This window comes from Malus domestica, chromosome 07, assembly GCF_042453785.1.
Source record: "Malus domestica chromosome 07, GDT2T_hap1".
NCBI classification, from domain to species: Eukaryota; Viridiplantae; Streptophyta; class Magnoliopsida; order Rosales; family Rosaceae; genus Malus; species Malus domestica.
In genome coordinates, this window is record NC_091667.1 from 31371766 (window position 1) to 31388884 (window position 17119).

A 17119-nucleotide genomic window follows, 5' to 3' on the forward strand; every position below is an offset into this window, starting at 1 on the left:
AACCCATTATTTATCTTCTTCAACTATCAAAACTCATCTCACCCTCCACTCCATTGTTGAATAAAATTTTAACTATTGAAACTATAAACACGTTGATTGAGAAAAAAAATTAACGAATGGAACACGATATCAATATTTCGGAAGCTTCACATGAGATAAAATTTCATATTTATTATTGTTTTAATTATTCAATGACATCGGTAATTATTTAAGCCTGCTTTTGCTTTCCATACTACCCAATTTCATAGGAGGCCAACCCAGCAACGCCTTTTCCGTTCTTATTCATCTTCTGGGATTTACTTTTGCTCTGTTAGGTTCCTCCCAGTTGCCATTTTTAAGTATAAATCATTTTTTGTTAGCAAAAGGCTTAAGAGAAAGAGAAAAGGAGATTGGTTTGTGATGACCCAATGAAATATCACTTTTGTAATCTCAATTGAACGGCATCTATCAGTTGATCTCGCATTCGCAAATAAACCTTGGCTCCAATTTTTATTTATTTTTTGAATACATCGATATTTTTACACTAATAAGAGAGGGAGTTTGGCGAAGTCACACAATGGGCAACTGAATTTAGAATTGAATTCGCCATCCACGAAATTCGAAGCTTGGCTTCATTGTGCATTCATAAATGAACAAAAATAGACAAACAGAGGCAGGTCAATAAAACACAGAGGTTACATAACTGGTACTACGGACCCAAACCATCAGATTTTATTTGATTTTCTATCATCATCTGATCAAATGGTAAACGACGCTTAACACATTACGAAAGTTTCTGGATATGAAGTGCCAACGATTACAAGGCTCCGCCATCCCGGATGAATTCTGATCCAGTTAAAGCTTTGATCTTGCACTTCTCTCGTCATCGAGAACAAGCATCACTTTTCCAATGACTTTCCTATCTTTGATGGCAGAGAAAGCGAGATTGGCCTGTCATTTACACGCAAATGAAAACAGCTCAGATAATCAATCTCTGCAGTAAACTAAAGTCAAAGCAACAAATCACTTAATCACATGGACAATACTAGACGGAGTTCCTTGAAGAATTATTCTACATTTCGTTCACTTATATCTGATCAGTTCTATAGGATGTGTCTTCATACCATCATCCAAATCATAATGTTACTCACACAGAGTACTGAAAACTCAGAAGCCAGAGCTGGTAGCTCTGATAAGAGGTTAAAAAAGAGTACGAGTTCCTAACCTCGGGCAGGCGATAAGCATGAGAAATGTGGATGCTGATCAACCCTCTTGCCACCCAGGACAGTAGCTCCTTGAGCGATTCTTCAAGAATACCTGGTCGATGTATTTTGTAGCTACCCCAGTAAAGTCCATGCACCGTCCAGTTCTGGTGCAAATAATACACAAGCATAAGTGCATTATTCTTGAACCAAAACTTCAGGAACAAAATATAAGTAAGACCCACGTAAGTTAGATACACAATTTTATACACTCGTATTTTCATTCAGCCTTCTCCAACATTATTCTCACATATTTCAAGCAATGATCGCTTCACATACAGATGCTAAAGGCTATATGATTGAAGTGGTAGTTACTGCAATCACTACTTGGAAAAAGGAAGTAAGAGTTTCAGGTGATCAATTTCAAATAACTATAATTCTCACTAAGGTTTTGGCGTCCTTAAAAACTTCCACATCCTATCCACTAATCAATCCTAAATACTCTTATGTTCCTCTAACCATCGAATCTTAAGCCGGCATTACTCATATCCGCCAACAATTGCGATATTTGGGACTGCAAACAATCTAACCATCGAATCTTAAGCCGGCATTACTCATATCCGCCAACAATTGCGATATTTGGGACTGCAAACAATCAATAATTGTACCTTAACAAGCGCAATATTTGCAGGAATGACAGGGACCTCTCCACTTGCAAAGCCTATGACCAAAATGTTGGCTCCCCAACTCAAAACCTTCATGGCCTCTTTCGTAAGCTTGCCTCCAACCGGATCATACAAAACGTCAACCCCTTTAAGCTTTCGGGATTTCAAGAAATCCTTCACACTTTGGATAACATTTTCGCTGCTCGAGTCCACCACATGATCAACCCCCAACTGCTTCAAATACTCCACCTTCTCAGCTCCCCTGCAAATTCAGCACCCAACAACAAAATCCCATTTCCTAAATGCATTCAAAAGCAAAACTAACAACCAATTACAGTCAAATCAAAACAAGTTTAAGTACCTAGCTACGGCGATAACAATGGCTCCCACAACCTTGCCAATCTGTATGGCCGCTAGGCCAACTCCTCCAGCTGCACCAAGAACCAGCAATACCTACAGATTCAAACACACAACACAATAAATCAAACACGAACAAACACAGAAAAATACACACAGAAAGATTATCAGAAAGATCAGTACTTGACCGGAGGACAAATTGGCCCTATGAACAAGTGCCACGTGCGAGGTCCCAAATGCAACAGGCAGTGCACCGGCAGCCACCAGATCACACCCCTCCGGCACTCCAAACCTTCCAACCCCAACAATCCCACATCAGTAATTTATAGAGAGAAAGGAGAGAGGGACAAAGCGAACTCACAGCTCTTTCTGATCGGCGACGATGAACTGGGCGAAAGAGCCGAGGGCGGCAAAAGAGCAAACAGGGTCGCCGACTTTGAACTTGGATACGGCGGGTCCAACGGCGTCGACGGTCCCGGAGTAGTCGGAGCCTGGGATGAAAGGGAGGGGCGGCTTCTCCTGGTACTTGCCCAGTATCTGCAGATAATTGGCGTAGTTCAAGCTCGTAGCTTTCACTCTCACTCTCACCGATGTCGGCGAACCCAATTCCGGAATTGGGTGGTTCTTCTCCACCACGATCGCTTTCTCCGCACCTCCGTCTGATATGGGTTGTGTCGGGTCGCCCAGTTTCCGGCACACCAGAGCCTCCATCGTCGTCATCCTCGGGAATTTCAATTAGACTTTCCAATTCTTACATTAATAAAAAGAAGAATTGCAGAAATGGCCCCTGAAGGTTTTGGGTTTTATGAATTTGCCTCACAAACTAATAATTTTACATTGAATCACCCAAAGTGCAAGTTATATTACAATTGACACCTAAATAAAAGTCTTTTCACAGATTCAAGGCCACTACGTAAAGTTCAGGTGAGGCGGTAGAGATTGAAGGCGCCAAAATCCCAATGGGGAGCAGCGCAGGAGTGGGGGTGCTTCCTCCGGACTTTGCCTTGCTCAAGAATTGCAGCAAAGTTTCAAGCTTTCGTGGCGGCAACACCACCATCAGCTTAAGCTTTCCGTCAAGATTTGGTTCAGATGCCAAAAACCACACAATTCTTAAGTCTTTTCCAGTCGCTTCTGCTGCTTCCGTCAGTGGCTCCGGCGGCGCCCAATACTCCGGTTCTGGTAAGCCTAAATTCCTTATCTTTCTGTGTTTTATTATCGATACTCGTTATTCCGCTCATCATGTTAATTAGCCGTTGGGAATTGGGAAGTGGGATAACTTTTCATCATTGGAATTATTTGCTCTTGTTTTGCTTTATGCATTATTGGGTTTGTTCTTAATTGTTAGTATACATTAGGAAATGATTTCCGCGCACTCATTTTCTCCTTCTGCGTAAGTTAGAATTAAACACAGGCGTGCATAAGGAGAAAAGGGGTGTGTGGAAATAACTTCCCTTTACCTCTTGTGTATGTTTTTTTTTTTTTTTTGGGTTCTGACTTTAAATCTCGACCAGAGCAATTGCTGGATGTGCAAACAAAGCAGAAGAGGAGGGGAATAGCTGGGGTTGAAGAAGATGAACTGGAGAATCCGAAACTTTTAGCTGACCCGGATAGTTGTTTTTGTGAGTTTAGAGGAGTGGAGATACACCACAAGGTATATAATGCACAATCACAGGTATATGAGACCGAGGCTCTCTCTAGCCAGACTAAGAATGTTGGGTATCCTATGATTTTGTTACATGGCTTCGGTGCCTCAGTTTTCTCGTTCAGTCGAGTTATGAAGCCATTGGCAGAGGCTACTGGTTCCAAGGTTCTTGCCTTTGATAGACCAGCCTTTGGATTGACATCAAGGGTAAGCGCTTTTGGGCATTCAGCTTCTGAAAATGGGGAATCCAAACCTTTGAATCCATATTCCATGGCATTTGCAGTGCTTGCTACCTTGTACTTCATTGATTTTCTGGCAGCTGAGAAGGCGATTCTGGTGGGGTATGTATATTTTCGTTCTCTTGATTTGCCTTTTATTCTAAGGGAATCATTGATTTTCACTTATCTATTCTGGAGATTGCAATTTTTGTAAACATGCATATGTGGAGAAAGCTCGTACCTTGGATTACCCTAAGTAGATGTTGGATAAACTTGAATTAAAACCTCAATGAAACATATAAATTTGCTGACCAGGTGGCCAGTCATCTTGGCCGTTTTCATTGTTGTGTCCGAATCAAAATGACTAGCACCATATATTCACTGATCTAGAAGAGAAGAAAACACTGGCAAATTCTGCACCCTATAAATCAGTCTTGAGAAAGGAAAAAACTGGTTCTGCTCACATTTCCTTGGTACTCCCATTGAGGTTAAGTCTCGTATAGTGCCTTTGGGCTATATATAAGTTGTTTTAGGAATGATAGTAAAGCTTCTCAATCATTGTCATCATTTCATCACAATGATTTGAATTTTTAAATCAGGCATTCCGCTGGTTGTCTTGTAGCAGTTGATTCATATTTTGAATCCCCAGAGCGTGTTGCTGCTCTAATCCTTATCTCCCCAGCAATTTTTGCCCCAAGGGCTATTGAGAAGGTTGCTAAGGGCCATCAACCGGAAGAAGATAACCAGACTGAAGAAGATGCCTCAAATTCTGTAAATCAAGGAAATCCATTTATCCAGTTTTTCAAGACTCTGTCCAAGTTTACCAAATTTATTTCAGATGCAGTAATGCGACTCGTGAAGGGAATGGTTGGCATGCTTAACTCTTTGTACAAGAAATTCTTATTGGCTATTCTACGCTCTGCCTTTGCTGCAATGCTTGTAAGGATCTCCCTCTCTCAATTTTTTTACATTGCATTTGGTTTCATTTTTCCAGTTACTGTAAATTGATCGAGTGTTCCAGCGAACTAGAGGAAAAGATCAAATGTTTAAGATTATCTCGAAAACGTTTTCTCCTGATGTTCTAAGTTCTGGCTTGAAAAATCTTTTAGTTCAGTAACAATGGTTGTATAGTTATGTCACTGGACAAGATATACTGGTATTTTTCTTTTTTTGACATCTGACAGTAACTTACGAAACAATCTTCAGGTGAGGATGGCTATTGATAAATTTGGTGTTGCTGGTGTTAAGAATGCATGGTATGACTCGAAACAAGTCACCGAACATGTCATACAAGGTTATACAAAGGTTATCATCTTGAACAGTTTTGCCTTCTTTCTTGTGTTTGGTTTCGGGGGAGCATAGTGCTCACCTGGATGTTCGTATGACATGCAGCCATTGAGGATTAAGGGTTGGGACAAGGCACTTCTGGAGTACACAGCAGCAATGCTCACAGACACTTCATCTAAGTCGAAGCCACCATTGTCGAAAAGACTTTGTGAAATCTCATGCCCTGGTAACAGTTTAACCTTATATTTTTCCCCGAGCCAAATAACCAGATTCTAGTTTTGGCTAGTGTGTTTGAGCCATGAACTTTTAGTGTAGCCAAGACCTTTTATGCTCTACTACCAGACTGTCTTATCGATGTTATCGTTAATGTTGGAGAGGAAACATGTAGTGTTGATACTAAGCATTCTCTCTTTGGAACGCAGTTCTGATAATTACGGGTGATACTGACCGGATTGTCCCCTCGTGGAATGCCAAGAGGCTATCACAAGCCATACCCGGGTCTTACCTTGAAGTAATCAAGCATTGTGGGCACTTGCCACATGAAGAGAAATTTCATGAGTTTGTCTCAATAGTTAAGAAGTTTCTGCAAACAGCTTTGGGAGATTCTCAGGAGCAGCACATACAAGCTGTAGTATGACGCTAGTCTCGTAAATGACGGGTTTGATCAAGCAAACTAACATCGGAATGCGCTCAGGCGAAGTTCTTAGGACGTGAATTTTTTTTTCAGCAACGGAATGGGAAATGCCTGTAAATTGAAGTATAACACAATAGCTGTACTACTTTTCATCATAAAATTTATGTTCGGATGATTATAGCTGTAATTAAAAAGTAATTAACAGATTTTCATTTCATAAGCTGATGCTAATTACAAACATGGTCAGAAAGGAGGATCAATTGATATGGTAAGACTAGCATCTTGTAAGCCTGAAGGAACGTCGAATCCTGACATGAAGTCATCACCAAAGATCACGGCACCAGCCGCCAGCGCTCCAGCACCGATTCCCATTCCAACACCAGCTGCTCCTCTGCGACCAGGCGGTGCTCCAGATGATGGCATATTGATGTAGGTCTCTGGCATTCGATCTGTTCTCTGGATAAAAGTGGGTATGTAGCCAACATTAGAAGGTGGGGGAGGCGGTGGTGGAGCTCTAGGCGGCTGATAGCTTGGCCCGCCTGCTGGTGGGTAGCTTGGTCCGCTTGCTGAAGGGTAGTTTGGTTCTCTTGCTGGCGGGTAACTTGTGGCGCTGGCTGGTGGGTAGCTTGGTCCAAATGCAGATGGATTGGAATAGTTTGGAGGGAAAGGCATTGGTTGTGCATATGGGGAGTTGATACGGAACTGATCTTCTGGCCTTAGTTGTCGACCTACAGGTCGTATCACTGGTGCAGACCCGTCTCCAGTAGCCAAGGTGATGGTGTTGCTGTGATCCATAGGTCCTCCCTCACTGCCTATAAAAAAACAGAAGTGAAGTCTAATCACATTAAATTCGAAACCAATTTATACAAGGATCTTTCAAAGTTTTTCTATAAATTATGAACCTGTGTACGAGCTTCGAGCTTCCATATCCTCGGAAATTCGTATTGAAACATCGATGAACCCTTGAGGTTTGTTGGAGTTCTTCTTCCGCAACTGGTAGCTCCCGACTTCTTCAGCTCCTTGCCTTGGAGCCCCAGAGTTCTTGTTATGCTTAGCCAGAAACTCTCTCAGGACAATAGTTGCCGTCCCCTGAAGCTTTTCCCTAAGGAATATAGGCTCTCTGCTGTACACATCAATGTGCAGCGCCAGATCCTGCAAGTCCGCCTCCGAGCCCTCAACCAAGGTAGCAAACTTGGTTCTCCAAACCGGATTTGCATTTCCAGATGCATCAATCTTGGTGCAGTATTTGTTGTTGGGATTAGTCCACCCAACAGCATACCACTGGAGCTTCCATAACGAAGAGGAACGCGTGAGCCCTCGAGCGGATATCAGGCACACTTCAACCCAGAGTTTCCCCATGCCAGGCTAATTGAAGGAAAGAGAGAAGCTGAGAGAGACAACTTTCTTGAAGAGAAAGAAGGGAAGCTGTCTAAATTGCTACTTTACTTTAGAGGTGAGATAATTTTTATGCCCTACCAACATTTTGGGCTAACCCCTTTTGTCAAACTTCTTTTCCCTGCCAAAACTGCACCACAGCTGGGCAGGAATCTGTGATTTAAAATACAAAACGCACAGCATAATACTGTAGGGAATATGACTCTGAAGGCAATATATAATAACAGTGAGACTATTTTTTACACAAGTTTTCATGATCAAAAGCTTACAGGTAAACTAGCTTACTCCCTTCCTCCTTCAGGAAAACAGAAGAAGAAAGGAGTTCGTTTTGGGTCTCGAATCTCGATGCTTCAGCCAAGGGTATATAGAGGCTGGGCTTTATGATTTCCTAGTCTTCTTGCGTTCTAAGGTATTTAAGAGGGGTGGAACTAGCAATAGCTTCCGACCGGCACGTTTAATCATCTGTTCATTGCCTTCAGGATCAGTTGAAATACTACTCCTTGTATACATCATTGCAGTGGAGGCCAAAATGTCATCCCCAAAGCCACACCCTTTGAAGAATGACCTGAAATCAAGATTCACAGCAGATATTTTTTTCACCAAAAGATTGAGGCTTTTCGGCATTCAAGCGAGATCGGTGTAATTTGTTACCTCTCATCATCTGAGCAAAGGGCTGCTATGTCATAGATGTCTCTACTTGTGAGTATTCTGCAACAAGTAATGGAAAGCTTTTCACACACCACAAAATCCTAGCGTTTTTCTTATGGGAGCGATATTCTAATCTAATCTAAACTACAGGAAGAGAATTGGAACTTGGGTAGCCAACTCAGTTACGCCCGAGTCTGCAAATCCCTGTGCTACTTAACAATGTGAGCTAAATGAACATATCATGAAGGCATTCAGAGAAACGACGAAGTTGAAAACTTTACGACAAGTCGGTTTTCAAGAACGATAGAAAACTGAAGCACCTTATGATTCTTCTAACAATCATCCTGCCGATTCCCATTTCCCGCAACGAAGGAATCACCTGACAAACAGACACTGAAGCATCTTCATACAATACATCCATATTTCAACATTTTCTCTTGGAAAAATGATGTTAATTTATACCATGACATCGTATACGGAGGCGGTGAGTCCGAGATCGGAAACGGCGCGGCCAAAGCCGACCAACTGACCGTTAGATGGTGAAACAGGCGTCACCGCATTCTGAAGCAACTCCCCAAAACCAACCGTCTTCTTCTTCTTCTTCCTCTTTTGCTGCTGCGTTTCGATGGAAGAGGATAACGATGATGAATCACCAATTAATTCACTTGGCTTGCAGAAGACCGAGACCAGGACTGAGCTGTGGGAGAGAGCAATGCGCAGCTTGTGCAAGTCGACGGCTTCAACGCCGCCGTCGTCGGCGTAATTGGGGAACCGGTGGGGTGAGAGGTTGCAGGCGGTGAAGAGGTCTCGGAGGTCGGATGGATGTACGTGAGATGGGTTTGTGGATATGAAAATTGGGACCATGGCTTGCAGAGGAAATGGCGATTTGGACTTTGATGGCGTTTTTATAGTTTTTTCCATCTGGGTTTTGCCTCTGCTGCTCACCCATTTCAACTCCATGCTCTTGACGGATATGGCGGCAGCCGCCGTAGCCACCGCTGCACTGACCTCCATTCTCTTTCTCTCTGCTTTTACTCTGCGTCGATGGTGGAAGATAATGGGTATACGTAATGGATTAGAAACAGCACAACTGGAGTCCAATAAGTCGATTATGCCCTTGCCTTTTTACAATTTATCAGGGGTAAAATCGACATTATATATTTCTCCTTATTCACGAAAGGCCCCCTAAGTCCGTTGCTTTTTTTTTACAGATGAGGACACATCTGGTTTAATCAAATTTTCAGAATCTTAAAATATTCAAATTTGCAGTGAGGTTTTGCTGGAAACGGCACGAGGACACGTCGTATTTTAAGGGTAAGGATTGTTAGGATCCATTGGGCCACTATTTGTGACTATTTCTTATTCGGCCCATTACAAGTTAGGAGAAGTAGCGGGAATTGAACTCAACGAGAAATTGAACTTAAAACCTCCGATACAGAAGCAAATGTTAACCATTTTAAACTACAACACTCTGAACCAACATGCAACAAACAGGAGACGGATTGTAATTGTCTAGGAAAAACCAAAACCAAAGCCAAAAGTTGAGTTCATCTCAGCAGTTTCATAAAAAACAACAAAGCATAACTTCAAACTCTTATGTTCTGACGAAATGGAAACGGTACGATAAAACAGACCCGCGAGCACACTGACATGTTTGTTCACGCAACATATTCATACAACCTTCATTGCCGATATTTCCACGGGTTCAGTCACATCCCTGAGAACTTGCAGGTGGAGCTCCAGTGTTTGATCCCCCTGAGTGCGGAGAGTTCAAAGGAAACATGTTTGTTTCCGCGGCACCCAGCCCTTGTGAGCTTGCAGGAGGAGCTCCAGTGTTTGATCCCCCTCCACTCCGATGATGCCCAAACCACTGATCTACGTCTGACAAATTTATAGGCTTCATGCGGGTTCCAGAGGTTGGTGTGCTCCGGCCTTGCCCTTGCCGCTGGAATGGTTGGAAGACAGGTCGTCGTGGCCCTATCTCCGCTGGCCTCAACCAGTACAGACCCTGGCTTCCAGAGGTTGGTGTGCTCCGGCCTTGCCCTTGCTGCTGGAATGGTTGGAAGACAGGTCGTTGTGGCCCTATCTCCGCTGGCCTCAACCGGTTCAGACCTTGGCTTGCCTGCTTGGAACTATTAGTTCCATATGGTGTGCGTCCTCTACCACCCATAGGTTGAAATTGACGTGGTTCACCTCCCGAACAATTTGAGTTCAGCCCAAGTGTGGAGCAAAAGGGTGGAGTCCAACTTGAATTACCTCGAGGGTAGCGCCACCTGGAAGAAGATGGCGACGGACCATAAACCTTTTCAAATTGCCTCCTTAGTTCTGAAGCAGGCAGATTAGTTATAACGGGACCCCTACCCCTACTAACATCAGTTCCAATGCTGCTGTTAAAGGAGGCATTGATTGAGGGCAGAGTCCCAATAAACTGACCATTATGGCACCCAACGTTTGTTTGTGCACCACAGTACTGAGTTGGGGTGGAACTAGGAAGGATATTTGAAGATTGAGAATTATTGATGCCATTATGAGATAATGCCACATTAAGATCTAGATCTCTACGCTGAAAGTTTGAAGTCGAAATCTGAGGATTAAGAACTTCGGCTTTTTGTAACTTCTGCTCGGCAACCCCTTGCGCTGTTACAAGCAAATGCAGAATACTGAATAAGTCTTTGATCAATATCTCATAAGAAATGAGGGTAGTCTATTCCTGTATAATCATTTAAGCCAAAATGTAAATTTCAAATAACTTAGGGCATGCGTAGTTTGGACTTACACCTACCCTTTGAAGGCATCCCATTAGTTGACCTATCAGCAGAACTGTTCGTGATGTTCTTGCTCCTCATACCAGCTCGTGATGTTTTTGGGGAACGCACACTTTCAAAGCTTTTAAGGTCATTCTTCAGTGCACCAAACAACTCATCTGCTATAATTTTTACATCACGAGCCTGGAAAGCCGTAAATTGAATATAGTTAACGCGAAAATGGAGATTTCAAGAGCATAAGATGTTGGTCAACTTTGATGATAACAGTGCTTAATGTACTGACCTCTCTATTAAAAATGGAGGATGGGGGGTTGTATGACATTGCGTTGGCTGACACCAAATACACATCATGCTGTACATTGACCAAACGAACATCAAAACTAAAGCACCAGATATGTGTATCAGTATTAACATTTAATCCGCCATTAAGGTTACAATCACAAATGTGATGGGACACAGTTTGTTTCAATCCTACAACCATAAAGTAGAACGAAAATAGAAATTTGATAAGGAAACTTATGAACCAACCCCAGACGACCTGTTTATGTCAAAACAAATGTTTATGCACATGCTGACCCAAAATTTTCAGCAAACTCAAAAGGAGAGAGGAGTTAAAAACAGAAGCTCAAAGACCAGTTCTCTCTTCCGAGCCTTACTGAAAGGAAAAACAAGTAGAAAACCACCTGAAATTCTTCCAGTGTTCTGTAGCTTCCTGCACTGAGTTTTTCTGAAATTGTCCCGAAATCCATTGGCTCTTTAATAATATCACTGTACCCTTTAACCTTTCAAATTGAACCATGTATTAGCAACTGTACAAGAATATACACTTGGAAAGACCGTAAATAAATAGGGCAAACCTCTTGTGAGTTTACTGGCTTTGCAAACATATTGTACGAGTCTTTCCTGTAGTTAAAGTTGAAGAAAGATATAAAGAGCATTAACTTTCTTGATGAGGAATTCACTAAAGAAGAGGCTAATCACTTATACGAGCAAAAGAAAAAATTATTCACTTCATTAAATATTATAGCGTGGCTAACTATAAATAATCATTAAGAAAAGATGTCGTAACCCAGTGTTTACTTTCGCAGAAAGCTAAGAAGCAGTTCAAGCTTCCATGATTCTGGTAGAGGAGTCTCTGATGGCATGGCAGCTGTTTGATTAAATACAATAAAAATGAATTACCGAGTCTTTTCATTCATAGCATATATATAGTAAGTTGCAATTTAAATCTTAAAGAAAAAAAATACAGACCATCACCGGCAAGTGTATTGTCAACCTGCAATTTATGCACACAAAAAAAAAAAAAGATTAAAAAACATGACCCCAGTGCAAAATTCACAATAAACAATCATGTCCTTACATTCAAAATACATTAACTTAAATAAATATGAAGTATGTAGAAAAGATGTGGAGTGCCTGCCAGATTTTATTACTCAGAAATTATGCTTGACTAATAAAAACTCAAAAGAATAAATTAATCGTCATGTGGTCCGATATATTATTCTATATAAGGTATATTTACATACATATTATGTCAACACACTTCAACATTTCCACTTCCTTTTCAATAACTGTTCCAGTTTTCACAGCATTATTAAGTACACACCTCTGTTTTCAGTTCATGCTCATTTCTGCTTGCGGCCGGATCTTGGACTGGTCCAATCTGAACCCTTTTTCTTCTCCGTGTCTGGCAGGAATTATCTTCTTCAGAAGACACATCCTCTTCGGTGTAACATATTTTCTTGCCCTTGCTTTCCGCATCCATCAATCTTGCACTCTTGCGTCTATTTCCGTCCGACATCATAGCTACTACTACCAGTCTCCTGATCCATAAATCAAGTTATAGATATTAGGTATGGAGCATGGTAATTTCAAGAAGACTATTAGATATTCATGTATAATATATTCAATTTTGGAAAAGTAAAAGTGCCAGAAAATAAAAGGTAATGAAATTCCTAGTGATTCCACAAAAAGAAATAGTTTTAGTAGAAGAGTAAGGGTTACATCAGATATATTTGTCCCTAAACTTCATCTGTGGGGTGGTTCTCACAATACCAAGTTGAGCGATGCTCTTCTTACTAGAAAACTCACTTAAGTGATTTTAATATTTTCTCACAAGCTCTTAGACAGGAAACCATCACATCTTTCAGAACTTCTTTAGATTGGGCCCCCTTTTCATCTCAATTTAAAAATAAAAAAAAAAGGTCGTACCCAGTGCACAAGGCTCCCGTTTTACGCAGGGTCTGGGAGAGGTGAATGTCGGCTAGCCTTACCCCCATTTATGGAGAGGCTGCTCCCAAGTCTCGAACCCGAGACCTACCGCTCATGGGCGAAGGCACTTGCCATCGCACCAAGTGCGACCTCTTTCATCTCAATTTAAAAATAAATAAATAAAATTGATTTGCATTATAATCAACCAAGTAAAATTGGAAAATTTTGAATGAACTGATGCCACCTGATCTTAGATTTACAATGTGATAGAACACAAATTCAAGTATTACTCAACTGAGAGATTGCAAGTTTTACAATAAATGCAAACCAAAAAAAGAAATCCCCAATCGTCTTACTTTCATAAGCTAAATTTCTTATGCGCAATTCAATCTTCTAAAAGAAGGCAACTTAAGTGAATTTTCTAGTACAATTCTAGTAGAATATATATTCCAAAAGAACAACATGCAACCTGTTTCTGCATTGATAAGTACTACCACCACCATCTATTTGGCATTTTCCACAAAAGAAGACACATGAAAAATACGTACTCATTGACAGGCTACATATTGAACATAGTACATGTGCTTTTACCTTCTTTGTTTGTTTCTTCATTAAATTGCTAGTTCGATGGACCTGTTTTTTCTATGAGGAATTTTTTTAACTGTCTTTTATACCTAGAAATCCCTCAAACCCATTTCTGGACTTGGATTTGAATTAGGGACATCGCTGAACCCTACAATCCTTAGACATTCTAATTTATAACCAAATAAGAGTATACAAAATTTTCATTTCCTCCATCCATTTGACTTATCCCCTTTGAGCATCAACTGTTTAACAATCTGATAAGCAATCAGGTGTTGGAACTTAGTTCAGATGCCAAAATATTATGACTCTGGGTTTAGCTTAATATCAAACTAGTGTGCTTGAAGGTCTGATTCCAACACAACTGGTTCCAAGCCTACTCCAAATCTATCATTTTTTGTACCAGCCGCAACATTTTCGACATCAATGAACTTCCAATACTACTCCAAAATCCATCAATTCTTACCAATCACAACATTTTGGCATCAGATCTTCTCTAATAGACAAAACCTTAACACATCAATATCACAAATTGATGAATACCATTATCCAATTATGACAAAAACACCACTTGATATAAAAACAATTAAAGAATCAACAAGGTACAAAGCCCTTTGGGAAGGAGTAAAAAAACTTTCACTCATATATGTATGATTATCAGAAATACTCTTCCTTTTTAGCAGGACTTGCCTACCAGCAGCTTACCTCGATTATCGTAAATCTGATATCCGTGCAACTGATCTACTCAAAACAATTCACCACCGGTAAACCCTCAATCCCTTTATATCCTGATCATGACAGCAAAAATTGATTAGTGAATATACAAAAACATAGGAAGATTATCTAAGAACAATCAAGATCTGCAATTTTTGTTCTTAGATTCTCCTTCGGCCATCAAAAAACAACTGAAGACAACATGCAAGACTTGCATTTAAAAGCAATAGAGAATTACCAATTGCTTTTCTTCAAGAAACCGACCAGCAAAAGTATTTACAAGACCTCCGCCGCGATAAGGTCAATCCTCATTGCTCAAACAAACCCTATGAAGGCCATTTTATAAAGCGCCTCAATAAATTCCACCCGTCATTTAAGGTAAGCTTGGTAGATTTGATTGGATATGAACGGATAATGACTAGCACAGGTCACCCCATGCATGAAGCACTTGACCTGACAAATGCGTTATAGTGAACCAGTGCAGTGGCAATTGTTACATCTGGCAAAACACTGATAGTGAGAATAAATGCATGGTTAAAAAACAAAACTTAGTGGTTAACTCAAATTCACTTCTCTAAAGTGCGGTAACAAAAGTGATTGAAATGAATAAGAGCTTTATTTTTCTAAAAGTAATGTAAATGAAAATAAAATGAAGAGTTACAAACGATTACTTTGTTTCATTTCCATGTGTGATTTTGAATTCATTTCTCAGAAGCCTTTACAAATCAAATCTTCACTATTATGGCAATTTCTAAGTAACTCTCTTGAAGAATGAACAAAAAATTAAAACACATATCTAGCTTTAGATATGATTTCTGAATAATGCGCCATCTGTTATAAAAATCTTGGACTAAATCAGTGAACAAACCACTTGACAATTGCTTACAACTCCCTATGTGTTTCCCAAATATACATCATTCTTTAAAGTTTAGAATGAATACACTATCGGACCTTTAGAAGCTCTTGATTAAAGCACATTAGTTTCTATATCTATTTTGTGATCATGCCTTGTGCTCAATGCTTTCGCAACACGAATCAATTATGTGATAAGGCTTGTTCATATAGCACATACCACACTGAAAAAAGTAGGTAACAATTCATGAAGCTAAAAAACAAGTCAATTATGTTAAATATTTGTTAAGAAAACACTTCAATGAACAGGATAACTGCAGAAGCAAGCATACCAGTATCCATTTCTGAAACAATTGGAACCCAGTTATGGTGGTCTGAAGCAATCCCAAATGGCCAAGAAGATTTCTTGCATCATCAACCCTCACTACAAAAACCAAAGTCATCACTTACATAAAGTTGTTTATGTTGAAAATCAACAAAAACCCAAAAGATATAGAGATAGGCAATCATATAAAATGTTGGGTTTTCTTACAAAGATTCAGTCTCGAATTTGCAAGCAATGATGAAAACCCCATAATAGTTGGATCCAAATGACTGATGAGATGTTCTTGCAGACTTTGAAGATTTTCCAAGCAGCTGGAGCACTCAAAGTTGTGATCTTTTGGGGAAATATCTCCGCTTTTTTGCATGAAGGGAGGATCAAGAGAGCCCCAATAGTCCATAACTTTGATGGGTTGCAGTGACCTACTCCTTCTGGGTCGGAATCTGACGCCACTGTCGCCGTTGCAGTAAAAGAAGACGGTGCTGCCATTTCTTCGACCTCTGCGAAATTCAGGAAACATGGTGAAGGATGAGGATGTGGAGAAGCTTGGATACAACTGCGCTTTGCAAATGGTCGCTAAATCTTCTTGGGACAATACTTTTACTGCCGTCACATCAATTCCCCAATAGTTTCTTCCTGAGACAATACTTCCCTACTGATAGGTCAGTAACCAATTTTTACTGACCATTATAAAGCTCAATAGAAATGCTACACCTGTCCATTTGATTGCTCCAAGCTCCTGCTATTTTGATACCCAAACATCCTAACTTGCTCCCATAACCTGATAACCAAACAACATTCTTCTTCCTCACATAAATGATAAATCCCACCAGACATGGCTGACCAACCCTCACCTCCTCCAACCTCTGCCGTCCTACAAACCTACTCTCGTCTTCTTTTCCAGCCTCTTGCTGCCGACCCCACCTCGTCTCCTCCTCCAAGCTCTCCCCTCCGGCGACCCCACCTCATCTCCTCGCCAATCGCTCTTCGTCGGCGGCCCCACCCTTAATCCACCCTCTTCTACCCCAAGGTAGCCATAGCAGCAGAGTTTAGAGGAGAAAGGTGGCAACGATTCCCCAAGTATTCCGATGGTTCTTTCATGAATTCCTCGGAAAAGAAGATGCTGATAGGTTGCGTTATGGATGGCGAAAGGTTAGAGTAGGAGATGGGATGGGAGACATGGAAGTTCTTGCTGGTTCGGGGAGATGGAAGGATGGAGAAATGTTGCAGTGAGGGAGAAGGGACGTTTGGATACTAGAATAGTGAATGTTTGGTAATCAATTTTAGTTAAGTGTTAATGAGTTTTGAAAATACACGTGTTGGTAATTCACTATTTCCTCTTGTATGTATTCACGATTTTACAAAGAGAATGTTATTAACACTTAAAAAAAAAAACTCCTTTATTTCTCATTGTGTATATTAGAGAAAAGTGTTTTGAGGACTTTGTTTGAGTGAATTCCTCTTATCTGTATGTAAGGTATTAATTTATTTTCGATGCATATGCATCGGTAGACTAGAATGACGATGTAAATTCTCGTATTTCATTTGGATGTATATTATTTGCTGATTGGAATGATAACGTAAATTCTCCAAGGGCTAAATAGCTAAAATGGTCTCTGAGACTTGGATAACTCATCATTTTGGTC

General features: G+C 40.6%; 5 protein-coding genes across 10 annotated transcripts; 1 reads left to right on the forward strand and 4 right to left on the reverse strand.

The window, feature by feature from the left end:
* Positions 1-557: 557 nt before the first annotated feature.
* Positions 558-2923, reverse strand: LOC114826140 (uncharacterized). The gene is made up of 6 exons (XM_029105995.2): positions 2565-2923; positions 2387-2495; positions 2208-2299; positions 1850-2108; positions 1205-1348; positions 558-930 (listed from the first exon to the last, which is right to left on the reverse strand). Exons 1-6 carry the CDS (start codon positions 2921-2923, stop codon positions 835-837), a joined length of 1059 nt encoding a protein of 352 aa, XP_028961828.1. The 3' UTR covers positions 558-834.
* On the forward strand, positions 2695-6204 carry LOC114826139 (uncharacterized). Its single transcript, XM_029105994.2, has 6 exons — positions 2695-3382; positions 3715-4186; positions 4663-5002; positions 5270-5368; positions 5456-5576; positions 5773-6204. Exons 1-6 carry the CDS (start codon positions 3163-3165, stop codon positions 5985-5987), a joined length of 1467 nt encoding a protein of 488 aa, XP_028961827.1. The 5' UTR covers positions 2695-3162; the 3' UTR covers positions 5988-6204.
* Positions 6172-7589, reverse strand: LOC103439556 (protein SRC2 homolog). Its single transcript, XM_070825343.1, has 3 exons — positions 7461-7589; positions 6887-7349; positions 6172-6796 (listed from the first exon to the last, which is right to left on the reverse strand). The coding sequence occupies exons 1-3, from the start codon at positions 7464-7466 to the stop codon at positions 6228-6230; spliced, it is 1038 nt and encodes a 345-aa protein (XP_070681444.1). The 5' UTR covers positions 7467-7589; the 3' UTR covers positions 6172-6227.
* LOC103439558 (GCN5-related N-acetyltransferase 3, chloroplastic) lies at positions 7579-9091 on the reverse strand. Its single transcript, XM_029105996.2, has 4 exons — positions 8490-9091; positions 8348-8406; positions 8031-8087; positions 7579-7944 (listed from the first exon to the last, which is right to left on the reverse strand). Exons 1-4 carry the CDS (start codon positions 9039-9041, stop codon positions 7758-7760), a joined length of 855 nt encoding a protein of 284 aa, XP_028961829.1. The 5' UTR covers positions 9042-9091; the 3' UTR covers positions 7579-7757.
* Positions 9092-9509: 418 nt separating this feature from the next.
* LOC103439559 (uncharacterized) lies at positions 9510-16787 on the reverse strand. 6 transcript variants are annotated; one of them, XM_008378119.4, is made up of 12 exons: positions 15684-16787; positions 15484-15575; positions 14538-14798; positions 14291-14373; positions 12399-12615; positions 12044-12068; positions 11873-11942; positions 11650-11695; positions 11476-11574; positions 11076-11144; positions 10810-10975; positions 9510-10664 (listed from the first exon to the last, which is right to left on the reverse strand). In XM_008378119.4, the coding sequence occupies exons 5-12, from the start codon at positions 12594-12596 to the stop codon at positions 9733-9735; spliced, it is 1605 nt and encodes a 534-aa protein (XP_008376341.2). In that variant the 5' UTR covers positions 12597-12615; positions 14291-14373; positions 14538-14798; positions 15484-15575; positions 15684-16787; the 3' UTR covers positions 9510-9732. The 6 variants fall into 6 exon arrangements, with proteins under 6 accessions (XP_008376341.2, XP_008376339.2, XP_070681446.1 ...); XM_008378117.4 differs by having other exon boundaries at positions 10804-10975; XM_070825345.1 differs by having other exon boundaries at positions 14538-14809; positions 15684-16741.
* Between the last annotated feature and the right edge of the window lie 332 nt (positions 16788-17119).